The 23,707-nt window shown below is 44.9% G+C and overlaps 1 protein-coding gene across 1 annotated transcript in view; it reads left to right on the top strand.

Moving 5' to 3' along the window:
* ARMC2 (armadillo repeat containing 2) overlaps positions 1-23,707 on the top strand; it is an 84,782-nt gene that overhangs the window by 54,151 nt on the left and 6,924 nt on the right. Inside the window, exons 11-16 of the mRNA XM_079779669.1 lie at positions 3,665-3,764; positions 15,947-16,265; positions 19,652-19,774; positions 20,109-20,222; positions 22,791-22,923; positions 23,280-23,440. Coding sequence (XP_079635795.1) covers positions 3,665-3,764; positions 15,947-16,265; positions 19,652-19,774; positions 20,109-20,222; positions 22,791-22,923; positions 23,280-23,440 — 950 coding nt within the window. The remainder of the gene's footprint in view (positions 1-3,664; positions 3,765-15,946; positions 16,266-19,651; positions 19,775-20,108; positions 20,223-22,790; positions 22,924-23,279; positions 23,441-23,707) is intronic.

Raw genomic sequence — 23,707 nt, 5'->3', positions numbered from 1 at the left:
TATTTGTGTGTGTGGCTGGCAAGGAATCCTATTTTTGATTCTTACTTCACCTAGCAGCAAAGGCAAATCTAATGGCCCCAGTTTAAAATAAATGATTTAAACCCATGACTCCATTTCCTATGTATTTTTAATATGATTCTAAACTCATTGATTGTAAGTCACTTTAGTTCTTTGGTGAGTTGTGAGTTATCCTAGTGTTGTTACAAAACAAACAAAGATTTCTGTTAGTTTATTGGAGATGAAGAGCTATTTCAAAAAACCATGGCAAACTTTCTGATACCCTTGGAAACAATACTTAAGGGTTTTAACTCCAAAAGGAGATCATTGCTGAGAAAGTCTGAAGTTTGTCATAGAAGTTTCATTTCTGTTGATTGGCTGAGCTTTGGTTCACACATAAACTGGTCATGTCCACACTGTACTGCAGAACTGATGATCATCTGAATCCAGATTGCCTCAAAGCATGATGTCAAATTTCAGAACCACCTTTAAAGTATGCATTTATCCTTCCTCCTCACTGCTCTTTGCCGGTGTTTTTACATAATGATCCTTCTCAAGAGACCTGGCCCTTTCTTGAACTCTAGTACTGTAGTTGTTTTAAAAAATAAAAAACTTCCTGAAAACTGAGTTGGTAATTGACCCCAGTTTGAGAATGTGACATCAGATTTGATCTCGTACCACTGCACTTTCCTGAGCTTTGTTCTGGGTACTTATAACTCCCATTTAAAAGCACTGTAAATGATCAAGTTATTTTTGTGTATGGTGGCATGTGGGGATCCAATTTAATTTTTCTCCCAGATGGATAGTCAACTGTCCCAGCACCTTTAATCGACTACACCATCTTTTTCCCCCCCACTGATTTTACATGTCTAGTCAATCAAACACAAGGTTCCACACACTTGTAGGTCTGTTTCTGGGCATTCATTTGGTCTATTCTCAGACCAGCAGACACTGTTTTACTATTAAAGATTTAATTTGCCTGGCTATAAGATGATTCCATCACTTATTTTCTCCTTTAAAGTCCAAATTCTTCTCTTCTCTTCCTTATGAACTGGAAAATCAGCTAAGGTCCATGATAGGAACTTTGGGGTTAATCGAGGACCTACACTGAGTATGTAGAGTATTTGGGGTAGGAGTGGTAAGATGGACATCTTTATGATACTGAGTCTTTCATCCATAAACATTTATGATATCTTATTTTCCTCTATATCTTTCAATAACATTTCATAATTTTCTCCAAAAGTATTTTGCACATCTTTTGTTAGATTTATTTCTTCATAGCTTTTGCTGTGATTATGGATGTAATCTTTTTAAAAATTCTTTTCTAATAGGCTGTTGCTGGTGTATGTGAATAGTATTGATGTTTGACTATTAGGTATCCATGGATCTTGATGAATATTAGATGTAAGAGTTTATCTATAGATTCTCTTGGAGGATAATGTTTTCCCATTTATTACAACTCCTCTTCCATGTCCCCACCTCTTTCTTCTCGCATTGCTTAGGATGCCCCATACAAAGTTGTGAGAGTGTTTGGCCTGGTGCCTTTATCCCGACTTTAAAGGAAATAATTTTGTGGTTTTACCAGTTAAAAATAATATTTGTTGTAGGTTTTTATAGATACTCTTTAGAAGGCTAAGGAAAATTTTTGTCTATGAAGGGCTGTTAAATTTTCTTAAATGCTTGTCCTGAATCTATGTTGTGTGGTTTTTTGTTTTTTAATTTTAATGTAGTAAATTACATTAATAGATTTTTTTTTCATGTTAAACCATTACATTTTGCTAGGTTTAGTTCACTAACATTTAGTTTAAGATTTTTCATTTATGGTCATGAATTAAATTGACCTGTACTTTTCCTTTGTCATATTGGCCTTGTCTGGTTTTCATGTCAGGTTTACATGAACCTCATAAAACCAATTGGAAAGTATTTTGGGATTTTTCTTTTCTAGAAGAATTTGTGAAAATTAAACTTATCTTTTTCTTGAAAAGCTTATAAAACTTGCTGGAGAAGCTATTTTATCCTTGTGTGAATGTGTGAATATCATTGACTACTGAGTCACTTTCTCTATTGATCAAGTACCTAACCACATTTCCTATTTCTCTTTGTGTCAATTAAAAAAAATTTTTTTCCTATGAATTTGTCCATTTTATCTAAGTTTTGGGTCAAAGAAAAATGAAAATTAAAAAGCACTTAGATACATTATAAATACTACAAAATACTACCAATCAACATTTTTGGGATATTGTTCCAAATACCCTCTTATCCATCTCTAATTATGTCCCTTTTTATTTATTTTACTTGTCTAACAAATACTTTATAGTGCCTACTACATGCCAGGCAATAGTCTAAGCACTTGCCAACTACTAATTGATTTACTCCTTGTAACAACTTTAAAAGACAGGAACTGTAGTTATTATCCTCATTTTATATGTGGAAATCGAGGCGTAGAGAGATTTGGTAGTTCTTCCAGGGCCACACAGCTAGTAAATCAGAGTTTCAATTCAAACCAGCTAGTCTGGCTCTAGAGGTCATACATTTAACCACTATTTACACTGCCTCTTTATTGTTACTATTGATTTTCATTCCTCATTTTGATTATTTATGATGTTTCTCTTTTCTTAATCAGTCTTTCCAATTTTTTACCAGTTTTTTGCAGAACCAATAGATTTATTGATCCACCATACTGCATGTTTATTTTCTTTTTTATTACTTCTGTTCTCATCCTTATTAATCCCTTTTATCTACTTTCCTTGGATATATTTTTCTTTTAACTGTTTTAGTTAGAAACTCAATTCTTGTCTTTTCAACCTTTTAAGGCTTTATTTTATTTTTCTAACAACTGCTTTAGCTACATCCCAACAATGTTGATTTGTAGTATTTTGTAGTATTTGTAGTCTATCTAAGTGCTTTTTTTATTTTCATGTTTCTTTGACCCAAAAATTGTGTTTTTAAATTTCCAAAAGTGTATTTTTAATGAATTTTAAATATTGATTTCTAATTTTATTTCACTGACCAGAGAATGTGATCTGTGAGATACCAATTCTCAAAAAAATGCACTGAGACTTGTTAATGGCCTGGTACATGGTCAAGTTTTTAAAATAGTAATGATGTTTTACCTATTAATCTATCAATTAATGAGAAATTTATAAATATCTCCCAATTTGATGTAAGTTTGTCCATATTGCCTTGTTGGTTTTGTTGGTTTGCATGCTTGCTTGCTTTAGAAACTTTGAAGCTATTCTTAAGGCTTTTTGCCTTCTGGTCCGCTCTGCCTGACATTAGTACACCAGTAGCAGCCTAGTGCGCACCCCTAGCACATTTGCTGCTGGTGGGGTCCCAGGGGATTCACTGTTGGTATCCAACCAGATTTTGTCTAAATTTCTGGACCATGATGTGGGTTGTGAAAATTTACACCATATGCATGTGTTACAGGCTTCAGGCTTCTGTTTATCAAAGAACCTTTCTTGTTTCCCCACTCCATGCCCCCAGAGCCCACTGCAGACGGCAAACCTCCCCAAGGCTTCTCTGGCCTGGTGTGTGGACTCTTTCTAGACTCTTTCCATGCACTGGGCAATGCTTTGAAGATCTGCTTTTAAAGTAACGCAATGTGTACTTGAATTTTATAGAAAAACAAAGTTTATTTTTATTTTCCCATTTGGCATTTCTGCAGCAAACTTACTTCTTACCGTGACTGCTGTATTGCCTTGGCCAACTATTCCAGATGCTACGCCTTGTTTTTGAATCTGATAAACAAATATCAGAAGAAGCAGGTCAGTTCGTGCATTTAATTCTTCAGTGTGTCTTTGTATTGGTGTATTAATGTAAGCCCATGTTGAATGACTTGATGTTTTAAATGTAAAGGTTTCTATTAGAAACTTCCATTAGATGTGTAATGGGCTGCCCCAGGAGGCAAAGAGTTGAGGAAGGAGTAGTTTGAGGCAGAAAAGGCCTCAATAAAATGTCCATGTGGTAGGAGGATTCTTGACTTGGGGGGTGGGGGTTGGACTACCACAGCCTTGTTCTTCCCCTACATGAGAATCACCATGGAGTGAGGTGGGGGTGCACTGGTTACTTCCAGACCCCACCCAAGCCTACTGAGTCAGATGGGTGGGGAGGGGCCTGCCATCTGCACGTCAACAAAAACTATAGGGACTTCTGATATAAATGAAGTTTGGGATATCCCTACACTTGGTATACTCTAAAAAGTCTTCTGGCACTGAAATTCTCTGTTTCTCTGACCTTATATTTAGAAAATAAAATTTCTACATAAGTATTTAAAGGAAATAGTTTGGTTTTAATGAGTTGGGCAAAACCATGTATAGTTGTTTTAAAAAAGGAAGAACTCGCCCAGCTGGCGTGGCTCAGTGGTTGAGCGTTGACCTATGAACCAGAAGGTCATGGTTTAATTCCTGGTCAGGGCACATGCCCAGGTTGTGGGCTTGATCCCCAGTGGGGGGTGTTCAGGAGGCAACCTATCAAAGATTCTCTCTCATCATTGATGTTTCTATCCTTCTCTCCCTCTCCCTTCCTCTCTCTGTAATAAAAAAAAAAAAAAAGGAAGAACTCACAAAGACTTCTCCTTAATAAAACTATAATACTTGGTACAAATATAAATTTGTATTATAAGTTTTTGAATAGTCATTAAATGCAGTCCAATTATATTCACCTTTATAAATGATCAAAGTGACATCAACTCTTTATTGGAGACATTTTATATATGTGGTTAATTTTCAAAATCATATAGTAAATTTCATCAGTTAACAAATAAGTTATGTACATGCTAAGAATATTTGTTTGTTATTATTATATTAACCATATCAAAGCCACTTCACAACATAATCCCTATTTGCCACAAATAGCATTAAGCTTATTTTTACTCAGCCAAGTACGAAACTGGGTAAAAATAATGAAAATGATAAAATTTGTCAGGTTTTTCACTATTATTAGCAATTTATTAAAAGGTTGCAGGTCTCTTTTTGGTGATATGAATGACAGAAAATTCTATGCTCTTACTATATAATTTACATTTTAAAGATGATAAAAGCTTGCTTAAAGGTTTAAGTTTTTATTTAATTGTTAAAAACTGATTTTCAAATATGCATTTAAATTTCTGATTTTGAGTATTTGTCTTACAAAGGCTTTCCCTATGTACTTTATATTTTCTCTAAATTACATACTTTGAAAGATTTCAAGGTATAAGAATTTGCCTTGTCAAAGAATGAATTTGATTAACTTACCTTAAAGTATTCACAATCTCCTGTTAATGTAAATGTCCATTAAGCATTTATTATTTTAGATTTTGGTACAATATATTATCAGAACTAAAATCTTTGGACAAGTGAATTAACCCCATGAAAAGCTTAGTCATACCTACTGGTTTCTTTTTTAGGGAAAAAACTAAACTGGTAGAAATGCTAAATACCATAGTATTAAAAGTATTATTTTAGATTATAAAAAAAGATTTAGTTTTGGATTTTACTTTGTAATTTTATGTTGTGAATTTACTTCATGGACTTTCACTGTAAATTTATTTTATCATCATTATTCTTTTTTGCTCTGGTGTTTTGATCATACATAACTTAGATGACGGTTACTGGAGAAAACCTCTTTGCCTTGCACTAGAATTTTCAAATGTGGATGAAAGAAAACACTTGTTTTTAACAGTTTGATTTCAAGTTGTCATAACTTATAAAGAAAGAACATCCATCAGTTGAGTAGTGACAAATAGCCTTATGGCATTACTAGTAGATACTATTTGTCTCTCTGTAGCTTAGATGAAAGCCATGTTTAATAAACAGACAAAAATTCAGGTATCTTGCCAATATGAGACACTTGATGTGTCAGTATGGGAAGGGTATGCTTTTTCTGGTTCCAGAGACTAAATGGCTTAAATTCTAATTGGCATAAAATTTACCACACTTCTCACTGAACTACTTTTCACCTTAGTCCAATAGTTATCTGCAAAGCAGTATTGGTGTTTAAAAGCCATATTTTTCTCTATTGATTTACATTATAATTTTGTGTTTCTATTAAAATTATTTTGATCCAAAGAACAAAGAGCACCTTACAAACTATGTTTGGTAACATGCTGTTTATTCAGAACCATCAAGAAAATGCATAATGTATCCCCTTAATCACCAAACTTATTTCAATCATTGTGGTGAAAGTCACATTCAAGTATATCACAAAAGATATTAAAAATAACCAGAGGCTCTTTGTCTACCCTGGGAGCACGAGTCTGTCCATGAGGTTCTTTAAACGTTTGTGTCTTCTTGCTGTAGATTTCTCTCTCTTCCATTTCTCTTGGTTGTTACCTCTGCCTTTGGTGATGGTTGCCTGCCTTTGGCAATTATGCATTTGCTTGCAATTACTAGGTGGACATCATAACCACACTTGTTAAAAGTAACACCTACAAAGTCTGAAATAAAATGGAATACGAGTAGGCCCTTAGTGAGAAGGGCCTAAGAGACTCTGATGAAATCTCTCTGGTTACTTCTCGTCCTCAAAAGCAGGTTTATGTTTCAAGGTGCACCTCTCACGTCCCCTTCTCCGGGAAGCCTTTCAAGACCAGTCACTTCCTCTCTCATCGGTGCCTCATTTTAAGGACTTTCACGCAGCTAGTCCACCTAGCTAGTCTACCCGGAGCTAGGATCCAAGCCGTATGTCCGTGATGTCAATAACCACATCATGCGATTAAGAAAAATTACGCAAAACTTAGAAATAGGGTGTGGCAAGGGGAGGCTGCCTTGTCCGGACAAAGTCATGCTGGGGCGCTGTTTCATCGGCAGCTCTTATTCTTGAGGAGAATGTGTCTGTGTTTAAACTTGCTGTTTAGAGCCCAGACACCAGAAAGCTACACATTAACTTGTAGGTTTCTCTCTGGTAGACAAGATAACCTCAAAAGTTATCGTTTTATTACCCTGCAGGCCAGCGATTTTCAACCTTTTTCATCTCCTGGCACACATAAACTAATTACTAAAATTCTGCAGCACACCAAAAATATATACTTTGCTGATCTGACACTAAAAATAGGTATAGTTTTGATTCATTCACACTGGCTATTGTGTTGGCTGTTGTCATTTTTTTACTTGGCAATCTGAGGGAAAAGAGGTCAGTGCCCCTGACTGAATAAATAGTTAGGTATATTGCATGTTTTAAACATTCTTGGGACACGCTGGTTGCAAATCGCTACTGTAGGCTATTAGCCAGGTGTGTATCTAACTAGTAATCTTATCCCAACATGCTTCTTAATGCTTATAGACACCCAGTTCTTTGGAACCAACTTTATCATTGTATTGGATCCTTCATCAATGAGATAATTTTTTAATGTGTTAATTTATATTTGTATGAAGGTCATGTTGTTAGCGTTCCTAAAATTATACTTTGACTTAATACTGTCTTTTACTTGTACTAGAGAATGAAATGTTACCATTTTGAGACAGCTTTGTTTGTTTTTTGGTTTTCTTTGTGAGAGAAATAGATACATAATTTATATTTTCTTCAAAACCAAACTATTTTAGAAGAGCAGGGAAATGGTTCAGGCTACAAGGAAGTTGGTGGGTGTCCCAACTACTTGCTAACATCATTAACCCAAAGCTCCCATCGGTCTTTATAAATACGTCTTTCTTTTCTGATTCTGCAAGTGGTTATCATTTGTGTAGCTGCCTCACTCACTAGTGGGAGTTCCTGAAGGACACAGGCCCTGTCTTGATACACCTGAGATGATGCTTGACATTGTAGGCTTATGATGGAGAAAACCTCTTTGCCTTGCACTAGAATTTTCAAATGTGGATGAAAGAAAACACTTGTTTTTAACAGTATTTGAAGAATGAATTTTGAGTATGTAAAATGTTTTGAAGTCTGTAAAGTATCATAAAATATTTCTTATAGTACTCTAGTGCTTCTTCCATAAATATTGACTTCTCCTTAGTTTGGAGGAGGAAAAAATAATTCCACCCCCCTCCCCCACTTTTCACATTGGTGGGCTGCCTTACACAACAACAAAATAGAAGCGATGGATTTTAAACTACTTCAGATGAGCACGGCATGCTCACATTCCCTTGGCCCAGGTGGCCAGTGGGATATGATTTGATTTCCCCCCTTTTCCTAGAAAGAAAATTAATTTCCAGAAATTCTACACCATGATCTGAGTCTATTCCTCTGTGGTGGCTAAAAACTTTGCTACACCTGAGGTTTCCTTGAACAGTTGAGGTTTGGGACTGGCCTTTGAAACCTACATCAGCTCTCCGGCAGCTTCTTAAACAGAATGATCGCTTCCTATAACTATTTTTGTTTCAGCTCCAGGAAACGTTTCTGCAACACTGATTGTGGGTTGCAGACATAAACTTTAGAAGCTTTGTAGTCTCCAAATAGACACAGCTACCATCAAGTGACGAAACAGAAAGAGTCTCTACACCTTATCTTTGTTCTGAGGGCTCCGCATTGCCTCGGTCTTAAAAGCCCGAAGACTACATGTGGAATCGGCAGAGATTTCCGTTTTCTGAGACTCACTGTTCAGTTAAATCATGCTAATGGCTAACTATATTTTCAAAGAACAGAAACAAAAATCTTACAAGAAAAGAAGCCCCTCTCTAGTAATAAATGACATATCGCACACACGCCTCTTTAAGTGACCTTATCACCCGGAGGGGTGAGGAGCTTCGCAGGAGGGTGACCAGCTGCTTCCACAGGGGAAATCCTGCTTGGGACCAAGTAAACACAGGGCTGCTGGCCGCCGGGAGAAGCAGACTATTCGCTCCCCCATCTGCTGTTGTTTCCCGTGAAAAGAAGAGAACGTAGGCGAGAAAATGCCAAACGTAACCTTTTTCCTGTTTCTTGACATTATGCATATTCATCTCGTGTCAAGGTAAAGTCCGACTTCAGCGTATCAGAATGGGTCTTTTCAAAATCTGTCTCTATGAGATTTTCACTTTTATTTTCTACACATCTGTGTTGTGAGAATTATTAACATGGAACATAGGTGATTCTTATAAATCGATATTATAAAAACAATCGCTGTTAAGGTGGTGAGATTTCTAATTCTTTCTTGATTTAAATCAGTGGCTTATCATCAGAGTCACCTGGGGAGCTTTGAAAAGCCAGGTTCTCAGGCTCCAGCCTGGGAGGTCCTGACCCAGGGCTGGGCTGGGCCCAGGAACCTATTTTTAGGAGGCTCCTCCAGGGATTCAAATGCACAGCAGGTTGGGGAACCTGTGGTATAAATTAAGGTGGTTCCTTAACACATTTTTTTTTCTCCAATATTAACAGCAGAAGGTTTTCTACAAAACCTCGAGAGATTCCAAAGTGATCAATCCAATCAGCCACACAGGGTCAGTCTTCCTCTGCAGGCGTGTGGCTGGGAGTGACTCTCACAGAGTAGGAACCACATTAGCTGTGCCAGGTGTTGGTGTACGTTTCCCCAGTCCGTGGTGACAACTACAGGCCTTTTGCCTTTCGGACCAGCAGCCGAGGGGTGCTCTTCGCTAGAGAACACGGGATGGTGCCGTACACCTGACTTGTGTCAAAACAAGTGGTCCTGGGCCCAAACGCACTGACAATGCTGATACCACGTTGATAGCCATCATAGTGATGAGGCTCGGGTGCTGGTCAGAGGGGGCCACTCAGGAGAGCTGAGCACAGGCCCTCCTGTGGGACTCTCACCGCCACCTGCCGAAGGGAGAACTCATCAGCCTCCAGTTGGTTAGATCAGCCGTGAGTTGTTGACTTACTAGTGACACAACCACCAACTTTTATTTTAAAACTAGATGCCTGGTGCACGAAATCTGTGCACGGAGGGGGGTCCCTCAGCCCGGCCTGCACCCTCTCACGGTCCAGGAGCCCTCAGGGGATGTTCGACCGACATCCTTAGTGCTGCTACGGAAGCTGGAGAGGCTCCTGCCACAGCCGCTGCTGCGCTCACCAGCCGTGAGCCTGGCTTCTGGCTCACTGACCACCAGGGGGCAGCTCCTGCGTTGAGCGTCTGCCCCCTGGTGATCAGTGCACGTCATAGCGACTGGTCGTTCCACGGTTTGGTTGATTTGCATATTAGCCTTTTATTATATAGGATCGTCACAAAATATCCCTGCAGATAATCCTGCTTTGAGAAACTTCTGTATATACCCATATCTAACCTTTGGAAGTTTTCAACAAATAAATCTGAGGGACATTAGTTCATGTAAAATAAAACGTGGTCAGGTTTTCACCACCCCTCTTTGCACAGGGGCCGGGGCCTGTCTGTACAGGGTGGTCGCGGATGAGCCAGGGGTTCCGTTCGGCAGGAGTCTCGGAGACCAGGGACCCACTCCTCCCAGCTCTAGCGAAGGGCTTCGTCAGGGAAACGACTTTGGCTCATGTCTATGAGGTTACTTTGTCCAAGGTCCACGGTACAGCCAATAACCCCAGTTGCCATTCACATACAAAGTGAGACCGAAGCACAACCTTCCAGTTGGCTTAATGCCATTCGAAAGCTAAACTTCAGCATTGGGTAAAATATCTATGAAAACCACTGTCCAGAACTCAATTAAATGACAAATTCCACTTAAGAAATGTGCACGTATTGTATGCTTGATGGTGGGAAATGCGTTTGGTACAAACCACATGTGAAACAGGTGGGCTAGCGACGAAGGAAGAGCGGTGGACAGCAGCCTCGCACAGCGGAGCCAGGAGCCTGCCTCGGGAGGCGCCTCCGCCGCCGGCCTGGCTGCATTTAGCATCTCCGCAAATTACGTTCGGGTTTGTTTCTTGAAAGAACATAAAGGGATTTTTTCTCATTTCTTCCGTAAATATCTGCCGGGCAGGATATCTGATAAAATGCCTCAAATATGACTTTTAAGACTGGCAATATTTTGCAAAGGTCAGGGTCCCAAAAAAAGAACCCTTATCTATATTGCCGTCACTCACGTCTATTGAACAACTGCCTGGCTAACCCTCCCCACCTTTAGAAAGGTCCGGTTGGTGGGGAGGCGGGTTAAAACACAGCTTCCAGAGGCAGGGCCATCCTGCGCAACCCTGTCCTGTCTGGGAGCCGCCAGACATGTCCTTGCTTGTGCTGCTTTGAAAGTCATGCCTCTCATTCCATTCGGACTTCCCCTTAAGCGCCGTCTCAGCCATGTGAGCGCCGTCTGATCTGGATGCTTGGGCATCGTGGTGTTGGAAACGAGACCTGGAACGACCGGACAGTGGGGGCTGCGGCACACAGGCATCTGCCGCTGTTCTCGCTGTTCTCTAAGGCAGGCACAGCCGTGCGGCCGCCCAGGGCTGGCATGACCTCTCTCTCCCCTCCATCCTCTTTGGGTCCAGAGAGGGTTGGTTAGGCAGGCCCCTCCACCTCTCACCCTGCTGCCTTTATATGGCGACTTGGCTGCGGCTCCCCCTCTGCCTCCCGCCTGGCAGGAGCGAGCCCTGTGGCTCTCTTCCCAGGCCCTCTGCAGGCGCGTTCCCAGTGGGTGCCGAAAGCATTTGGCTGAGCTTGCTCCTTTTTTTGAGCCCTGGCCTTGGTCTGCACCCCTGACCGGGCAGGCGGGCAGCACAAGCCCTCCGCTTGCTCCTTCTCTCCCGCTCCTGCTGCTTTGCCCTGTGGAGCTGGCTCCTCCCCGGCTCCGCACGGACCCAATGCCTGGCTTACAGAGCAGGACGCAGCGGGATTCCAGCATTGGCCTGGTGCTCAGAAGCAGGCAGTGCGGTGATTTTCAACCTTTTCCATCTCATGGCACACAAAAACGAATTACTAAAATTCTACAGCACACCAAAAAATATATATTTTGCCGATCTGACACACACAAAAAGGTATAATTTTGAGTCATTCACACCAGACAGCTTTTGCCATTTTTTTATTTGAGAATCTAAAGGTAAAGAGGTCAGTGCCGCTGACTAGTCGGGTATTGCATGTTTAAAAAACGGGTGGTGCCCTAATCCGGTTTTGCTCAGTGGATAGAGCGTCGGCCTGCGGACTCAAGGGTCCCAGGTTCGATTCTGGTCAAGGGCATGTACCTTGGTTGCGGGCACATACCCAGTGGGGAGTGTGCAGGAGGCAGCTGGTCAATGTTTCTCTCTCATCGATGTTTCTGACTCTCTTTCCCTCTCCCTTCCTCTCTGTAAAAAATCAATAAAATATATTTTAAAAAAATAAAATAAAATAAAAAAACGGGTGGCACACCGGTGGAAAATCACTGACATGCGGATGCTCAGTCAGTGAGTGCTGATGGAACGGACAGATGGATGGAGGCATCAAGTATAATCTCTCCTGGTTTTTAAATGATTTCGACTAGATTCTGGGTTTTGAGTCTCCAGCATTTCAGATCCTTCCATTGTACACGGTTCGGCACTTACGCAAACTGTTGGCCCACTTTCCGTACCTAGGGTTCGTTAGCACTTTTACAGCAGTGCGGTCTATCTTCTAAACTGGTAAAACTCACCTGGTCTCCTGGCCACCTGTAAGCTCAGTTCATGTCGGGGTTTGAATGAGGGTAGGAGGTTGGGCAAATGTTATAAATTGCAAATCCTGATTCAGCTCTCAGATCCAGATTGCACAAGAACTTTCTAACCAAGTTTTAAACAGAGCATGCTGGTGAACTCCATTTTCTGGTTAAGCACACTGACAGCCCCTGCCATTTAAACCGGTTTTAAAAAATCCTTCTAAAAGGCTGTTCTTTACTTAGAAGTGCTCCTCTACTAAGTGAAGTGGAACATCGTTTACTAGTCTTCTTTCTGTGACAGCCCGAGGTGGTCCCTTCCCCAGGTCACCAGGATGCACACCAGCTATTTTGAGGTGGGTCGGAAGGGTGTGGGAGTCAGGGAGAAAGGCGTTCCCGGTGGCTGGCTGTGGGCGGGGAGCCGTGTGAGGTCAAGCAGAAGTGGTCCCATGGGGCCAGGTGGTGCCTGGGATACTGGCTTTGACACTTGACAGGCAGTGGACGTTTTGAGCAAGGAGATGGCGTAGGAACTGTTCTTCCAGAAGTGGTGTTCACGTTGATCTCACAGGGAGGAGCTCGTCAAGGGTCTCGGACCAGAGTCTCCCAACAGGTTAACCAGAGCGAGCATGGGAAGGAGGGAGCTGGGGGAGATTTTGAGATGATGGAGCAGAGGGAACCTGGTGACTGGTTGGCGAGGGGAGTGAGACAGGGAGGAATCAAACATGTCCCTTGGGCTGAGTCTGGCAGGTGAGGAAGATGAGGGTCATTGGGAATGAGGAGATGGGCTGGTGGGAGTTTTGGCATCTACCCAAGTCTTGCCTCTTCTCTTCACCTGTGTTGGACTTTGGGGTCAGGGGGCCTCTGGATCAGTTGCCAGATCTCCGAGTAGAGGGACATCTCCTTCCGTGACTGGAGGCCAACCTCTCTCGTGTGGAAAGTAACGTTCAACGCCCACTACGGCTGCTGCCGGGAACGGACATGGACCGTTGTGCTCAGCCTCGTCCTGCTCCTTGTTTGGTTCCAGTGAAAGCAGCTTTATCTGCAGCCCCGTGGGCCTCGTTCAGATTGTGTAACATGCTTACTCATTAGGGCACAACACATGTGAAACCAAAGAGAATATCCCACAGGCGGTAGCTGGGAAGCACGGTTGAGGTCAGGCTTCTTACAGTGGGTGTACCTGTCTGAGCTCTGGTTGGCCACAGCTGTTGCTAGGCCGATGCCATTTTAAGCAAAATTAGAAAGTCATTATGAACTGGTTATACTAGACTGCCTTTAAAAAAAAATTCTCTCTCCTATTTCATCTTCACTTTGCTGTTTCATAGCTGTGGTAGGAATAAGCAACTTTGGGTTAAATTTAGTAGAAATGCCATAAAAGACACTGTCGATGTGTATGTAGTTCTCAGATACTGTCTAAGAAGGAAGGAGAGAATTGTACCTCAGAAGAGAATTGCACATGGAAGGAGTTTCCTGCTGTGGAATCGTAGTCTCTGCAAATCAGTGATTTTGGGCCTGTGTCCAATTTTTCCAATCCTTAGAGGACTCTGAGTGGAGTGATATTCTGTGGGCTGGAGATGAACTGTGTGGTGGAACAGTCAGTGACCTCTCCCTCGGGCCGTCCCGGTGCAGTGCTGTGCCCGGGGCGCAGGCCTCGGCGGTGAGCTGGGCCCGCGGCGCCCTCCTGCTCAGCCTCCGCTCGCAGGATTCCAGATGAGTCAAGACAAGTGCTGGCATGGGAATAAGGAAACGCCACTTCTGCCAGCCTCCTGGAGACTGCTGCTATTTTGGCCGATTCCGTGCTCCCTCACTCGCTCCGTGGAGAATGTTTTGAGAAGGGGGAGGCGGGGAGGAAGCCTCAGCCAGCCCTGGGAAAGAGGACAGACAGCGAGCGCAGCCCCTGCTGGAAGCGTGTGGAGGCAGACTGCGCAATCTGCCGGCCCCTTTCGTGGATCTCGCATGCCATCCTGCAGTTGGCACCGCCGCTGCCAGGAGCCGCCCCCTCCTTCTCCTCTCGGAAGGCAGGGAGAGCCGGCTGCTGGCAGTGTGAACCCTGCCTGCCTTACAGCCTAGTTTCTTCTTCCCGCTTCTCTAGGCCACGTCGGGACCGCAGAGCTGTTAGAAGGAAAGAACCTTAGGAGTGGGAGGGGCCCGAGGGAACTTTTAAAAGAAAAGCAGCATTGACTCTTCTGGATTAGCCACACGTGAGGGAGGGTAAAGCTCCTTTGTATTTTGAAGAAAGATGAGCGCTCAGGAAACCTGCTTTTACCTGCAGCCCAGGCCTCCTCTGCCTTTTGGCCCTTTAAGGCTGCCGGTAACTACTAATCTGATAAACAAAGGTTTGTTGGAACCCCTCCCGGTGACATAGTTGCATTTTAAAAGGAGATCATCCCCTCGCTGTGCTGAAAGCAGGCAAGTCCACGGAGGAGATTGCTAAATGCCAAACACGTGGGAAGTAGGCCATGGCTGCAGAGAGGACTCCAGGGCTGGGTGATCCTGGGTTCACAGCCTGACTCCGCCCTCGCTGGCTGCCTGACCCGGCCCTTCTCCAAGCTGGCTCCGTGTCCGACAAATAGCTCAGCGCCCCGCTCAATACCACTAGCCCCCAAGCCGGTTGTAACCGGTTCTACGTTCTCCTTTCAAATCTCCCCCTCCCAGGACCTCCTTCACCACCGTGTGCAAGGTCGACCACACTCACAGGTCCGTTGTCGAATTACGAACGTTAACTGTGGCTGTATCTGGTTTAGTTGTACCATGTTCTCATCTTGGGGTTTTTTAGAAACATTTATTAATGTATTGTGAACTATATCATATACACAGAAAAGTTCATGAAACACATATGGACCCATTAGCAAACAGTTATAAAGGTGTCCCCCACGGAACCACTGCCCAGGTCAAGAAAGACAAGTGCGGCCCTGCTTTAAAGTGGTATGCAGAGATAAGGCCGTGGCGTCCCCAGGGGTCATTTCTGGCTGTGGCATCTGGGGAGGAGGTGCTGCTGGTACCTGGCCATGGAGGCCAGGAATGCTAACGCAAGGCAGCCAGCCCGCAGCGAAGAATTGTCCAGCCCCAAACGTCAGTAATGCCCGGTGACACCCCGCGGTAACACAAGCTGACCCAACATTATTGCCTGATGTTTAGAAACGCAGCGCTTCCACAGGTGAACTTTCAGGAAAAGATTCGGATCCTTGAGAACAAGCTTAGATTTACGGAATGCATTGTTCTTAGTAATGACATCCCAGTCCACTAGTCGGTCTGGTGGAGGGCGGGAGGGAGGGGGGAGGAAAAGCAAGCCAGCATTTCTGATGAAGGATCTGGAGTTACTAGGCCTTCTAATAGCATAGACCAGTTTGTCTCCTCTCCACGCTGCCATCACCTCTGTCAGTTTGCACCAATCTTGGGAATCAACTCCTGTACACGTTCGTCGAAGCCAGACGTGTTCCCTTTTACTAGTAATTAAATCGCGAGTAAATGAAACGCTGCACTCTTTCCAACAATTTGTCCCAGCCGCTGTGCACTTGAAACGCTTTGTCTGTCGTTTATTGCAGGACTTGGTCGTTCGTATTGTTTTCATTCTTGGCAACCTGACAGCGAAAAGCAACCAGGCTCGTGAGCAGTTTTTCAAAGAGAAAGAGAGCATCCCGACCCTGCTGTCCCTGTTCCAGGCCTTCCATGAGCTGGACCTGCATCCCAAGAGGCCAGCGGGCGACGGAGATGAGCAGCCCAAGCCACAGAAGCCGCAGGCCCAGGTGGAGGACGTGCTCATCAAGCTGACCCGCGTGCTCGCCAACTTGGCCATCCACCCGGGCATCGGGCCGGCCCTGGCCGCCGACCCGCAGGTGGTGGGCCTGCTCCTCGCCACCCTGGGTAAGACCCTGGGCCCGCGGAGCTGTGGTGTCCCTGCAGCCAGGGACAGCTCTGTGGGCTGGGCGTGCTGAGGGTCTTATTCGTACAATCAGCTGGCTTTCGTGAAAGAAAAGTCCTCTTCTGTCCAGAAATGCCTCAAAGATAATCCAGATTTTTTAAAAGTGAAAAAAAAAATAGTAATATGTATTACTGCTAAAACCCACGTTACGAGGGTGAATTTTATGGTATGTGGATTACATTGCAGTATTTAAAAAGTATTCCAATCAAGTTACCAAAAACGCCAAAACAACCACAAAGGGTGTAAAATCCCACATTTTCCCATGGGTAGCCCACATGATTAGAGCTTACTTTACTTTTTATTTTCCGGGTTGTCACGTTGTTTGTCATTGCAGCCCCAGGTTATTCAGATCCTATCTTTCCCCTGTATGAGTCAGCTCAAGCTGCCCTAACAAAACACTGCAGACCGGCCGGCTTACACACCAGGAATTATTTCTCAGAGTTCTGGAGGCTGGAAGCCCAGCATCCGGTGCTGGCTGTCTGGTTCCTGTGAGAGCCCCCTTCCCGGCTTGCAGATGACTGTTCACATGGCCTTTCCTCGAGGTGTGCCCGTGGAGAGCAAGAGAATGCCTCTCTTCCTCTCCTTATAACTCCACCAGTCCTACCGGATAAGGACGCTACCCTATGACCTCATTTACCTTTAATTGCCTCTTAAAACCCCCGTTTCCAAATACAATCCCATTGGAGGTTAGGGCTTTAATATATGAATCTGGGGAAGTGGACACAATTCAGCCAATAATATTCTGCCCCTGGTACCCCCAAATTTACATCCTTTTCACATGAAAAATACATTCATTCCTTCTGAGCAGCCCCAAAAGTCTTAACTCATTCCAGCATCAACTCTAAAGTCCAAGGTCCATAATCTCATTCAAATAGCATCTGAATCAGATATTGTGTGACTTGAGGTATGACTTATCCTGAGGGAAAAAAACAACATTCCTCTCCAGCTGTAAATCTGTAAAACCAGGCAAGTTGTGTGCTTCCAAAACACCATGGCGGGGCAGGCACAGGTTAGCCGTTCTCGTTCCAAAAGGGAGAAAGAGAAACCAAGTTTTGGTTGTCAGGTCCCAAGCAAGTCCAAAACGTATCAAGTAACTCCATCTTAACGCACGCACTGGTCCTTCAGCCAGCGGTGCTCCCACCCACAAGGCCGGCATGGGAGGCGGGACACAGTAGACGCTCCATGAATAGTTGGAGAAAGACAGAACAAATGAGAATATGTTTTCTGTAGCCTATGAATGACTGAATCTTCCTTTGAATAGAGTAAGCTATAAAAGGCCATTCTCTCATGAAAAGAAGGCCGAAGGGCGAGAGAATGAAATCAGAAAACGTAAGAGCTAGCACGTCCCCTGCTCAGCTCACCGCCGCCCCCGCTCCCCCTTATTCCCTGAGGAAGTTTGGTTTCATACAAGAGGTAAAAGGCACGTCCTAACCAAGCACAGTCCCAAGGTGTGTGCAGGTGTGGAGGCAGCTCCCGGCCAGGCTGGGGCAGGGACGGAGGGCATATGCCGGGTCGGCGGAGAGAGGCCGAGGCTTGCTCACGTTGCTGTACTGACCGTTGGCTCAGTGTAACCAGTGTGACTTCCTCTGACTGCCAGACCACGTATCCCGCTCACCCCTCACCAAATGTGGGGACTTCAAAGGCAACCCAAGATATCTAAAGCCGAACTCATGACCTTCTCCCCAGCTGGACCCTCTTCCGGATTATGTTCATCCAATTATGGAATTCAGAAACCCAGGGATCATACTGGGGGATTCCTCTCCCCCGCCCCCCAATCAAGCCTTCACCACATGCTCTCCATTTTCTTCCCTAAATGGTTTTCAGTCTGTCCACTGTGCTCCATCTCCACCACCACCCAAGCCTCAGCGACATGACTGGGCATCTGAACCACGGGAGGCTCCTCACTGGCGTCCTTGCCTCTGCCCTTCTCTGCACTGTGGCCAGATAAGTCTCAGGCTGAGTGGAAGGCAGGGGCAGAATTACTGAGGCTCTGTGTGCTAAGCTAAAAGGTTCATTCATTCACTCATTCATTCATTTAGTCATTTATTCATTCACTTATTCTTGCATTCAGCAACTAGTTATTGAGCACTCCCTATATGGCAAACACTGCTTACGGTGCTGGGAATGTAGCAATGAATAAAACAGATGAATCACTCGTCCTCATGGAACTTACGTTTTAGGGCTAGAAGACATATGTTAAACATATAAGTCAAGTGGTCACATGTTCTATGGGAAACATTGAAGTTGCGTCAGGAGCAGAGAGAATAATGGGTGCCATTTTATATATGGTGCTTAAGGAAACTATGTCCAATAAGGGGACATCTGAGCAACAACCCAAAGCATGTGAGGAGTGAGCTAAGTGGATAACTGGGAAAAGAACATATTCCAGACAGAGGGAATAGCGGTGCCAGCATTCACAGGAAGGCTCATGCCGCCATGTTCAAAAAGAGCACACAGACCAGTGCTGTCGGGCTGGGGGCGGGGGAGGGGGGGCGACTAGAGCAGCAAATGAGGCCAGAGAGGTCAGGACTGGGGCAGTCCAGAGAGGGTGTGGGGGCAAGTGAGACCAATGATGTTATCTTACTAACTTTTAAAGGATAACCTTGCTGAGGATAGACCAGGCGTCCTCAAACTCAGCCCGCGGGCCACATGCGGGTGTTTTTGCCATTTTGTTTTTTACTTCAAAATAAGATATGTGCAGTGTGCATAGGAATTTGTTCATAGTTTTTTTTTTTAAACTATAGTCCAGCCCTCCAACAGTCTGAGGGACAGTGAACTGGCCCCCTGTCTAAAAAGTTTGAGGACCCCTGGGATAGACTCAGGGAGGCAAAGGTGGGTGAAGAGAAGCCAATTAGGGGTGAGAGATGGGCTAGATCAGTGGTCAGCAAACTCATTAGTCAACAGAGCCACAGTTTGCCGACCACTGGGCTAGATTGTAGCAGAGCAGGTGAGAAGTGGCCAGAGTCTGTGTGTTTAGGGTCAGGGTGAACCAGGGCGGCTTAGAGACGGCTGGGCTCACTGGGGCGTTGGCATCTTTGCTTTACTATAGACACGGGGCCTAGACTTTTCCAGACCCCTCGGTTGGAGGGATGGATCTTAGTGTTCTAAACCCTGGGCAGGAGGCGTCCCCTGCATGGGGAGCGTTTCCCTGCAGGAAAGGCCATGGAAATAAGGCAGCAAACGGCCAGGGCAAGCGGCACCCCTGCACAGACCTTGCCCAGGACAAGGGCACATGCCTGCTGCCGCCGGGGTTGTGGTTGTGGCTGCCGTGAGGACAGCATTGTGACTGCCCCTGTGATGAGTCTGTGACACCCTTCCTTTGTTTCAGAATACAAGTCAATTGATGACTGCGAGGAGCTGGTGATCAATACTACAGCAACAATCAACAACTTATCTTACTACCAAGTGAAGAACTCTGTGATTCAAGACCAAAAGCTACATGTTGCTGAATGTAAGGTTCAGAGTTGGGTTTGGGTAGAGGCATGTTCGTTGAAGGTTTTGATCTTATTAACTAAACACAGTACTAGAACCATTCATATTTTCTCATTTCCTGGCAAAAATATCTAAGAGCCTGATTTAATTCTGGGAAATTAGACTGTGCAGAAAAGTTAGCTTCTTAATTCTTGCTGAAGGCCCCTGCAATTTGTATTTTATTATCATTTTTAATTTTTGAATTGTCAGTATCAGTATTTACTATGATTATTGAGCTATTGATAATTGGTTTCCAATCGCCTTTAAATCAGAACTTAAATTCGCTGATTTTACTCTCTGGTCACCAAACCCAGTGCTTGTAAAGCTTCTCGTGAGTAACAACATGGACGGAGTCCTGGAGGCTGTGCGTGTGTTTGGAAATCTCTCCCAGGACCGCGACGTCTGCGACTTCATTGTGCGGAAGAACCGTGAGTTACTGACACTTGCGTTCCTCAACATGCACTTCTTGCCAGTAAACAGCGGCGCCGTCTCAGAGCTTGGGCCACGACAATGTGACGCTTGTTTCCGCTTTGGGAGGAGTGAGTGCCTTACATTCTGTTCCGTAGGCAGTAAGGCTGTCCGCTCAGGATGCCAAGATGGACTAGGCATGTTCTCCGTGATCCCTCTCCCTCGTGGGAGGTCTTCTGACATCTGAGACAGGGAGGGAGAAAGGGAAGGAGGGAGGGAGGGAGGGAGGGAGGGAGGGAGGGAGGGAGGGAGGGAGGGAAGGAGGGAAGGAAAGAGAGAGAAATAGAGAGAGAGAGAGAGAGAGAGAGACAGAGACAGAGACAGAGACAGAGACAGAGACAGACAGAGAGAAAGTTATCTACACTCACTCATTTACTCATTTCTGTCCTTGGGAATAGTTACTCAAGAGACCGTCTCCTTCAGGTACTAGAATGCCCATTGCAGTACTGCTTGTAACAGCAAAAGATGGAAACAACTTAAATGTCCATCAACAGGCAAGAGGATAAGCACATTATGGTTTATTTGTGCCATAACATGTCCTACAGCAATGAATAAATGAACTAGAGGTTCATGGATCAACATGGATCAACCTCAAACACATAAACTAGGAGCAAAAATGTTACTGATAGGGGGATATATACAGAATTTTTCCATTAAGGCAAGTGTTAAAACATGCAGAACAATCTTGGGTCTTGTTTATGTGATGTAATCATGTAGTAATGGTGTAAGGTATCGATGGTATTTGGAATGGATAAACTCCGCATTTCAGGTAGAAGTTATCATTGGAGGGGAAGGAATGCCCAGGTATAAAATTGGATCTGTAATGTTTTCTTTCTTGACAAAGAAATTTTCCTATGTACAGTAGTCCTTTTTCTATTGAATGCATTTGATCTCCATCTTCCTTTGCAAATTCAGACCTTTCTTAAACAGGTGCACACGAGTTTATACTAGCCATCCTTTATATGTTTCAAATAGCTCATGTGAGAATAATCACTAAAAATATGTTGATGTAAGAAATGTCCACCCCTGTAGAGAATTTTTATGAGCTGATTTGAGCCAAACTGACGCCATACACTGGGGAGCAAAATCTCAAATGCTCCTGAGAATAACAAGTTTGCGGGCTCTCTTATGCGTTTGAAAGTAAGGAGGGAGTGTGAGGAGAAGTAGGTGAGGGTGGAAGGAAGCCAGGCGGGGACTGGGCCAGAGATGATATGTTACCCTCTGAGGGGTGTCACTTCCGGCATCTCAAAGGTGTGTGGCCCTCGATGCAGCAGACCAGTGGACAGGGCCTGGCTTAAAGCCTTTAAGGAAAGAAGGTGTAGGCAGTACTATAATGGGCATTCTGGTACCTGAAGGAGACTGCCCTCCACAGCCTTCCCAGTTAGGGATTTATGATTTATCACAGCACCCCTTTTTCTTCCACAAAAACCCAATTATCCATGTTTATGACAGATAATGTAGATAATAGGGACAGAGAGGAACAGCAGCACCAGGCTGTGCGCACCATCTCACTTCCGCAGAGGTAACCCCTCCCATCCTGGTGTACAGTCTTTAGACTCTTAGGGACACACGTGTGTGAGGCAGCTTTGCCAAGCTCACCCCCGGGCCCATCCGTGGGGCCCAGGTCGGCACAGGGTGGCCAGCTCCCAGGTGAGCAGGAAAACGGAGGAGGCAGAGAACACACCTTTCCCTTCTCCCCAGCCCTTGGCCCAGGCCCTGCTGGGACCGGAAAACAAGACACAGAGTTCCATTCCCAGGCGTCAGGGAAACGGCTTCCCGGAGGCGGGGAGAGGTCCTCACTTGAGAGGTCCCCGACCAGGAAGTCCTGCCTGGCCACAGCCCGGTTTCCAGGTTCTGATTCAGACTCCTGTGGCCCTGGCGGACTGGGGGGAAGATAGCATCAGGAGCCCTGGCCAGGGCCGTGGATTTAGAGAAAAATGCTGCTGGAGATTCCAAAGGCCCGTGAGCCTGGCCGGTGTGGCTCAGTGGTTGAGCTCGACCTATGAACCAGGAGGTCAGGGTTTGATTCCCAGTCAAGGGCACATGCCCAGGTTGTGGGCTCGATCCCCAGTGTAGGACATGCAGGGGGCATCCAATCAATGATTCTCTCTCATCATTGATGTTTCCATCTCTCTCTCCCTCTCCCTTCCTCTCTGAAATCAATAAAAATATATTTAAAAATAAAAAAGGCCTGTGAGATGTTAAAGATGAACGTCACCTGTGTGGCTGGAGCCCATGGCTTCCTCCTTTCCATGAGCAGGGACTCTACCACAGCCACAGCCGTGAGAGGGAGCGCTCTCGGGGTCAGATACAGCGGTGCCTGGGGACGGAGGAGCTGGGGTGGGACAGGTCACTGCTGGGCAATGGGTGATGCCTTAAGAAGAAAGGGTTAAATCCCCCAGCAGGGTTTGCAGTTTTGCAAGCCACTCCCATTTCCCCTTTGCCCTTTCCCCTCCAATAAAGGGGGAAAGAGCTACAGCTGAGCACCCCGTGCTTCACTGGCCCACGTTTGTTCTCTGCCCTCCCAGTACACAAGTTCATGATCGCGCTGTTGGACGCCACGCATCAGGACATGTGCTTCTCGGCCTGTGGTGTTCTCCTGAACCTCACTGTGGATAAAGACAAGCATGCCATCCTCAGAGAAGGAGGTGGCGTTACAAAGTAAGTGTCAGGGCACAGAGTCCCGACTCTCGCAGGATCCAGAGGGCACAGCTTTCCGGGGAGTGTAGGCCCCTCTGGTCGTTAACCCCGGGGCAGCAGGATTTCAGTATTTGGAAGAGCTGCGTTAGGGCCGAAGAGGGGACTTAGTTCCCATTGGACACGTACACTAATTCAGAAGTAGGTTACGGTGCCTTTGTAGCCATTTGCATTTGGAGATATGAAAATATTTTAAAGAATCACTGGAGTATGCACATTACATCTTAAACATTGCAGAAGGATAATCATCCCCGTGCTAAAACTGTGCCGGTTAGAGAGCCTGACCTACTAACTCCGCAATTTGCCTTGCGTTACCTCAGGTTAGTGGATTGTTTGAGAGACTTTGGCCCGACCGACTGGCAGCTGGCCTGCTTGGTTTGCAAAACGTTGTGGAACTTCAGTGACAATATCACGAACGCTTCGTCGTGTTTTGGAGATGAAGACACTAACACACTCCTGGTCCTGCTGTCATCTTTCTTAGGTAAGCCTCACCGTGAGTCTGTAAGTATTCGCAAAGTAAGGTTGATTTCTGTGTGCATAAAGATTGGTATGCATTTGGGTGGTTAGATTTCTACAAGCAACAACAGCCTGTTAAAGGTGATTGTAATTTAGAAGTATCTGGAAAGGGCTGGATGTTATTTACAATGGGGGCACAAAAACCTAATTCATTGGACCTGTCGTGCTTTCTTCTGTGGCTTCTCTCTCTCTCTCTCTCTCTCTCTCTCTCTCTCTCTCTCTCTCTCTCTCT

This window comes from Cnephaeus nilssonii, assembly GCF_951640355.1.
Source record: "Cnephaeus nilssonii genome assembly, chromosome: 9".
Classification (NCBI taxonomy): Eukaryota; Metazoa; Chordata; class Mammalia; order Chiroptera; family Vespertilionidae; genus Cnephaeus; species Cnephaeus nilssonii.
Note: the sequence above shows the minus strand (reverse complement) of the source record. Positions and strands in the feature narration are given on the sequence as shown.